This window comes from Sinocyclocheilus anshuiensis, unplaced genomic scaffold (genome assembly GCF_001515605.1).
Source record: "Sinocyclocheilus anshuiensis isolate Anshui unplaced genomic scaffold, SAMN03320099.WGS_v1.1 scaffold318, whole genome shotgun sequence".
NCBI classification, from domain to species: Eukaryota; Metazoa; Chordata; class Actinopteri; order Cypriniformes; family Cyprinidae; genus Sinocyclocheilus; species Sinocyclocheilus anshuiensis.
Window position 1 is genome coordinate 292,306 of NW_015547653.1, and position 8,292 is coordinate 300,597.

The window sequence follows — 8,292 nt, forward strand, 5'->3', positions numbered from 1 at the left end:
TAAACAAAAGTCAACAGGCTTTTCAAAATCCAAAATATTGCCAAACAGGTGCTTTTGCATCTCGTTTCGAAACTAAATCATCCGCGATCGTCTTGTCTGTCTCACCCCACTCTTCTTGTCAGTCAGCTCGACTCACTCTCCTCACTGGATAAATGAAATCTGATCTGTGATGCGACTGTCGTTCGGCATGCTGCATTGAGCAACCGCGTTCAGTTTTTAATTGTAGTGTCTGTTCTTTTACTGAACTAAATTATTTTTATTACTATAAAAAATCAAAACGACGGTGGGGGTCGGTGCCACGGTGGGCAAGTGACATAACCGGTGTTGCGGCTTAACACCGGTATCACCGTCAGCACCGTCTATCGCGGCAAGCCTAATATGTAAGCAAAACGGACAAAAACTATGATCAATATGCCCAAATGAATAAGAATCAAATTGAAATAAATGATTCTGGTAAATGATTTTGGATTTTAAATGCCCTGTGATATTTGTTCTTCACAATGAAGGCCTAACCTGACCCACAAACACATTTTCAAGCACCATTCATTTCAGTGTATATGTGTCACATTATTTCTGTTCAGCATGATTTGATCAGTCATTCTGTTAGGGTCACTCACATGTTCATCTCTATATGTGTGTGTGTTTCCTTGATGTTCCTCGAATCCTTACTGCCATTGTTATTCTGATCACTGTCATCACTCAGGGAATGGTTGTGCTCATCAGTCTGCACCAAAATGTTCTGATTGGCTAAAGCCGCGAAATGAATTTCTTCAGATCCAATCGGATTGCAAGAGCCATAAAAACAACTTGAGCTGGCAGAAGACACAGGCTGCTGGGAATTTAAGAGTAAAAATCTCTCTCTCTCTATCTCTCATTTACCTTTCTCTTCTCCCTGGTGTTTGTGGTTAACTTCTGTCTCAGTAAGAAGGGAAAACTTCAGTCTGGAGGCTTTAAAACGTTCAAATATTCATCAAATATAGATCTCTCTGAATCCCTTTCTCCCTTTGCTCTTCGACCGCCTCTTCTTTCTGTTTTCTTCTTTTTCCCACCTTCTATTTCTGTCCTTCTTGTGTTGCTCTGTTCACTCAAATCTTAAAACAGTCACCATAAAACAAGCAATTAATGCGGATCAAAACAACATGGCACCATGAAACACTCAGCACATCACACGTACGTGCACAATGATGATGATTCACAGAGTCGTAAAATAACCGTACAGATATTCTTGGCATCTGCGTGTGTGTCTGAGCTGCTGAGAAACACGGTAAACCCTGGTAAAACCCGTCTGTCCGTCTTGTTCTTTCTTCCTCTCTCCCTCACTCTCTCATCCTCTTTTCCTCTTGAGTTCTCTTCTCTCAGTTTGAGTGACAGTTAGCCATCTGTCTGTGTCCGCTGCCACAGCAATGCCACGGCGATAAGAAGCCCAGAGCTCTCTACCCAACAAAACAGACGAACTCCTTCTGCTCTCCCGGACAAATAAGGATTTTCAAAGTGTGTGTGTGTGTGTGTGTGTGTGTGTTTCCGAGCAACTCTGCTGTAAGATAGATACAGGAATGACTGCAAAGCAAGGAAAATCATGCTTTAATGGAATAGCTAAGCCAAAATGAAAATTGTGTCATCATGTACTCATCCTCATGTCATTCCAAACTTACTTTCTTTAACACAAAAGAAGATGCTTTACAACAAAAGTACATGGTGACCCAGGGCTGTCAAATGACAAAACGCACCATAAAACTAGTCTATAATGCTATTGTGTGCTATTTTCATTCTAAAGTCAAAATTCTCCAAATTTTAGCTTTGACAGCTTTGTCAATGGTAAATAATTTGTTTATGTATTAGTTGCATGGTTATTAAAATTCTGACTGATAACATTTCATTGTATGGCCAATAACCAGTAAATAACTGATAATAAAATACTATACAATTTTGTTTAAAAATATATAATAAAATAATAAAATATAATATAAAATAAACCCCACTAAAAATAAACATTCAATGCTGGGTGGTAACTCATATGCAGTATTATTGTTATTAACTAAAACGAATAAAATTACAATTATTAAAATTTCATTAATTAATTGAAATAAAATAAAATATAAATATTAGATAAAAAACTAACTGAAATAAAATGTTTAAGCACTAAAATTAGTCAAACTAAAACTGAAATCAATATAAATTAAAGCTAAAAATAGAAATAAAATGACAAAAGTACATACAATTACTAAAACAATTTTAAATAAAAATATAGAATTAAACTTTGAAACTAAATCAATAATATCAATATTATTCTATCAATAATACTAAAATAACATGAAAGTGGACATGAAAGTGAGTAAATGATGACACGCAAATGATGATCATTTTGATTTTGGGGTGAACTGTCCCTTTAAGTGTACGTGTATGAGAGTGTGTAAACACTGTTATTAGTGACCTAAGGGCGTCTTCATGACCCATGTGATAATTAGACAACGAGATTGGAGCAGCCATAATGACCTGTCAATGCTCTCTTCCACATAAACACACACACTCTCTCTCTCTTTCTCTCTCTATTTCATGAATCATTCCTGTTCCAGCTCATTTGAGCTAGGCTGATTAAATTAGCGCATGTTAAGGTAGGTTAATTAATACCATTCTCCCTAAGGTTCAAATCTCTAATGTACACATACCCTTACACACACACATATGTGCCAACACATGGGCATAAAGATGTCAGAAGCCATCAAATGTGCACTCTTTTGGAAAATAGAACATCAACCGGTCATGACAGATGCTGTATAAATGCACCCAAATCACACACACACAACTATTTTTTAACACGTATGCACACACATAAACACTAAATGAAATGTTCAATGACCCTTAAAATCATTTTTCTCCATTTTTCCATATGGACGCTTGTTTGATGGTTTCTCTCGCTCTCTTTTTCCATCTCGCAGCCTGCGTGTGTGTGTGTGTGTTTATGCCTCTGACCTTGCATTTGAGGACTCATAGACTGACACAGCCTGTCGATCGATTCGTGGGGCCTGTTGGAGTAACGATAAAGCCTGCAGCGTGTGTGTGTGTGTGTGTGTGAGTGTGTGTCACTGACACCTACGTTAAGGCTTAACAGAACACGGAAGAGCCTTGGAAACTTCCTGATGTCCACATACCAGAAAACTCACACTTGTTTGCCCATTAAGGAGCCAGTGGAAGGAGTTTGATTCTTATCACAGAGTTACAGTGTCTACGAGACCTGCAACTGCTAAGATTAGACACAAGACACCGCCACACCTTCACACACACTTTGCACGTCATAAAAACAAACACAAAAATATAACCTTGGGCTCCTAAGCACCAACGATCTATTATCTCCTGAGTTTAAATCATTATCTGGTTTTGAAAAGTATGAATACAATTTGACTGATACTAACCCTAGTGAAAGAAAATCTGATACATCTATAAAGCCATCATCTCTCTTTTTGGTCTCATCCATTCTTTCTCTGCCAACCTTTCTGTTTTATTCTTTTTCTTTATCAAATTCCTTGACTTGTCCATGATTTTTCTAGAAAAATTATATTATAAATATTGCTAGAAGAGATTTCCACACATAAGGTACAAACAATTGGAAATAATATATTTAAAGTAATACACTACTGTTCAAAAGTTTGTGGTAAGATCATATTTTTATGGAAATTATTACTTTTATTCAGCAATGATAAAATTGTCATTAAAGATATATATAATTTTACAAAAGATTTCTATTTCAAATAAATATTGTCATTTTTAAAAAAAATTAATAAAAAAAAATGTATCACGATTTCCACAAAAACATTAAGCAGCACATATGTTTTCAAGATTCATAATAAGAAATGTTTCTTGAGCACCAAATCAGCATATTAGAATGATTTATGAAGGATCATGTGACACTGAAGACTGGAGAAATGGCTGATGAAAAAAGTAATCTTTGCAATCACAGGAATAAATTACATTTTACATTTACATTTTAAATTACAGTTATTTTAAATTGTAATAATATTTTACAATATTACAGTTGTAACTGTATTTATGCTCAAATAAATGAAGTCTTGGTGAGCATAAGAGACTTCTTTCAAAAACCAAAATCTTACTGACCCCAAACATTTGAACAGTAGTGTATATTCAAAAACTGACTCTGTTTACTTTCTTAATACACATGGTATTATTCTGCATACTGTAATTCATCAGTACACACCAGGGTCGTACTAACATCCAATTTCATGAGCAAATCATTTCCTGATTAATAAAATTGAGTCCAGACTTTTTTTCCCAGTTGAACTTTACTTTTTAGAACCATATCACATTATGTAAGTAAAACTGTTTGTTGCAAATGTAGTTTCAGGGTTCGTGACAACAACTTTACTTTTCAGTGTACAAATGTGTCAAAAGTGACACACACACACAGACACACACACACACACACAAATAATAATAAATTGAGTGTGCTTCAACTGAGGATTTAGGGATGCCAAACTAAAGTGAACAAACATATATTCACTATAAAGTTCTATGACTTTAGGATTTTTATTACACCTCCGTGACTTTGCCAGATCGGAAAATCTTTTAAAATTCACATACTTTTCCAGGTATTCTAGGACTAGGGGAATTCTGGCAATAGATGCTAAAAACATGCCCATTGCGTGTTTTGGGTCAAAGCATGTTAGGACATCACTTTCCTGTGTCAAATCTACTTTCTGAAATGTTGATATTGACGGGCTTCTGTTGGCCTCATTCCCTCCACGCTACTGTGCACTGTATTAAAAACAACCCCCAGTAACAACCCAATAGATGGTTCCAGTTGATAAAATCACAATCAGCCGAATCCCAGCAGAAGATTGTGACTTTGTTGAGAACCGACTAGCCTGAACTAAAAACAAACCCAATTTAAATTGCTATAGCCAGCTATAGACAGGCTCTAAAAGCTGCCAGGGCCGAGCATATGCACAAACTCATAGAAAATAACCAAAACAATCCAATCCAATTAATTTAGCACAGTGGCTAGATTAACAAATAACCAGACGCCACCCGATCTAAATATTCCCTCACAGTTTAATAGTAATGACTTCATGAATTTCTTCACTGATAAAATAGATAACATCAGAAATACAATAACAAATGTAGATTCTACAGCGTATAATACTTCAGCTTCATTCATTGCACCAAAAGATAAACTGCAGTGCTTTACAACTATAGGACAGGAAGAGCTAAATAAACTTATCACTGCATCTAAACCAACAACATGTACTGTTACTTCCTCTACAGTCAAAAATCTGGGCGTTATATTCGATAGAAACTTGTCTTTTGAAAATCATTTTTCCCATGTTACAAAATCAGCATTTTTCCATCTTAGAAACATTGCCAAGTTACGAAGCATGTTACCTGTTTCTGATTTGTATCATGAAAATTGCTATACAAATAAACTTGAATTGAATTGAATTGAAATGCAGTGATGAAATACCATCATGCCATCCCTTCTAACACAGATTAAAACAATAAACAAGGGCAGATGCTGAATGAACACACAAAGTCTATTACCATCAGAAGAACTTTTCACAACTAAAATTTTCTGGTCAAAATAATCGTATGTCGACAGACATGCTTTGATGCACTAACTCACCGATGATGAAGTAGTCCTGATTGGTTTTAAATTCGTGACCCCACAGGTTGGGTGAGTACTCCTGAAACTTGATGGTGAAACGCATATCACTGTTGGGCTTATCGCAGGTGAGAAGCAGGTTGGGGGCTCCGGTCACTTCACACCTGTCTGCCTGTTCCCGTGACGACACCAGGTACAGTTTATAGTACTCGTATTCGGCGGGGGACCGGGGACCGGGCGGCTCAGACGCTGGGCAAATGAGGTCCAGGCGATCCCCGATTTGAGGGTACAGGACATAGCCCTTATCATCACTAAACCTGGAGACAGACAGAGAGGGAAAGAGAGAGAATTTAATGTCATGACATTAGAAACATAAATTTACTGGCAAAAATCATTTAAAAAAATTGCATGGCTAAAAACCAATAAATAATTTAAAACCTGAATGTGTGACTTAAACAACAAAATAATTGACTTTAATTTTTAAGCTTTTATTTATTTTTTAGCTAAATCTAATTAATAAAAGGCACTTTTGCAAGTCATATAAGTAAACAAATGAAATTATTATATAAAAATATTAAATAATTTAAAATAACTGTTTTCTATTTTAATGTCGGCTATTTTAAAATGTTTTTAAAACATTTCTTATTATTATCAATGTTGAAAACAGTTGTGCTGCTAAATATTTTTGTGGAAACATTTTTCTTCAGGATTCTTTAATGAATAGATTGACATGATAAATAAATAAAAATAAATCCATGTAGTTTTTTTGCAGTTCCATTTAGCTCCATTCCGGTTTGTAACTCTTTTCACCATTTAACTGAATACAAAATTCAATGCAAAATCAATTCCTTCTTTTTTGTCACTAAATATCCTCTAGTCTTAGGGTGCTTTCACACCTGCAGATCGATTGCTTTGTTCTGAAACAGGGATTAAAATTATTACAATGTTGCTTTTTATTCTTGGTTCACACGGCAATGTTTCTAAACGGACCAAATTTGTCAATACAAGTCACGCGCGAGTAAACTGTTCTCTCGTTGGTCAAAGTTTCACGGTTTATTTTCCGGGATTCCACTTAGCTGTCACAGCTGTCATCTGTCAGGACGGAACGACAACAGCTTCGCGGGCTTATTGTTGTTTTTATTTGTAGATGTCGTTATATTAATTTATCACTTTGAGCAGGAGTCCAGGATTTATCGGGAAAACATTTTTAAAATGCACCTACTAGGAAGAAGAGCAATAAGACGGCATTATAAAATGAAAAAGTGAGCTTTGATTTTGAATGGCGAAGACGTGCTCACCCACAGACATTCACAGGTTCATTTTGAAGTATTAGCAAAACAACAAAGCTAATGCTTTTCACAGAACTTACGTAATTATCCATTATACATTGTGATATAGCCTGGTTCGTTGGTCTGTTAGATCGGATTGCTTTCTCACTACAACCGAACCGCTCCAGAGTTCGCCGAGACCACCTCGTTCAGGCGATCTCAGACCGATTGTTTTGGCGCGGATCCGAGCGCGATTGCCGTGTTCACATATGCCCAAACGAACCGAGCTAAGGGGGGAAACGCGCTAGGTTCCGAAACAACGGGCCAGTATTCATATTTCACACTACACAAAAATAGGCTGTAAATAGCTTGTCACATTGTCTTTAATCAGTTTGTCTTCATTTAATCAGTAATATGCACATCCGGTGTTGATCTTTGTCTTTGTTTGTGGCAGAGCAAACCTGCAAAAATCTGTCAATTATACAGATCAGCACGGGGGCAAGGATGATGACTGGCTTAATCTGGCACTATAACCTTTCGCTTCAGGACATTCACTGACAAAACCACACGCTTCTCATGAAAATTTCTGTGGGTATGCTGGCTGCCTCGGGAACAGGCTAGCATTTACTGGCGCAGGTGTGGATCCAACCACACTCCACACTCTCACTGTGTTTCTTTATTCAATAAATTACCTTCTACAAGTAGAAACCCATCCACTTCTTTTACACTTTATTCATCTACTCTGCTCGTCTCTCTTCCTGTTTATTCATAGCCCTAATGAAAGTGCTCTCTTCCGCTGTGTAAATCATCTGAAGGTTTTTGACGACTGAATTTCTCGAAATATGATATTTTGTTTTCTATCTTCAACAAGTGACTCTAATGAGAATGAATAGGCCAGTCTAGATCTAAATCCCACCCAGAAACGCTTGTTTCCAAAGGAAACCGTGTCAGATCAAAGCTCAGCAGAGGACGTGTCTGGAGCTTCCAATTTCCAGGAGAATTTGTCTGTTGCGTAATCTCAGAAAGAATTCAAAGGAAATTCCCTATGTAAACAAATGACTAAACGACTCGCAGACACTAATTACCATTTTATCATCATCTCTAAACAGCCAGCAACACCAACGGCTATTTACATGTAAACAATTTAAGGCAGTTGGGCTTTGGTTTTTTTTGTTGTTTTTTTTACGGGCTTCATGTTTCCATATGAAAAGAAATGCGAAAATACATTCACGTAATGATGGGTGGATCCATTTATAAATCACATACATTACCATAGCATGCTAACCTAGCCTAGGGCATGTTTATTAAAGCTAGTCACTCTTGCTTTTAAGAAACAAAAGCAGAGTGTGTGAGAAAAAGGCTTCTGTGTGTGTGTGTGTGTGTGTGTGTGTGTGTGTGTGTGTGTGTGTGGTG

The 8,292-nt window shown here is 36.6% G+C and overlaps 1 protein-coding gene across 1 annotated transcript in view; it reads right to left on the bottom strand.

The window, feature by feature from the left end:
- Window positions 1-8,292, bottom strand: part of efnb3b (ephrin-B3b) — a 79,759-nt gene that overhangs the window by 31,604 nt on the left and 39,863 nt on the right. The window contains exon 2 of the mRNA XM_016504239.1: window positions 5,633-5,928. Within this exon, the coding sequence (XP_016359725.1) occupies window positions 5,633-5,928 (296 nt within the window). The remainder of the gene's footprint in view (window positions 1-5,632; window positions 5,929-8,292) is intronic.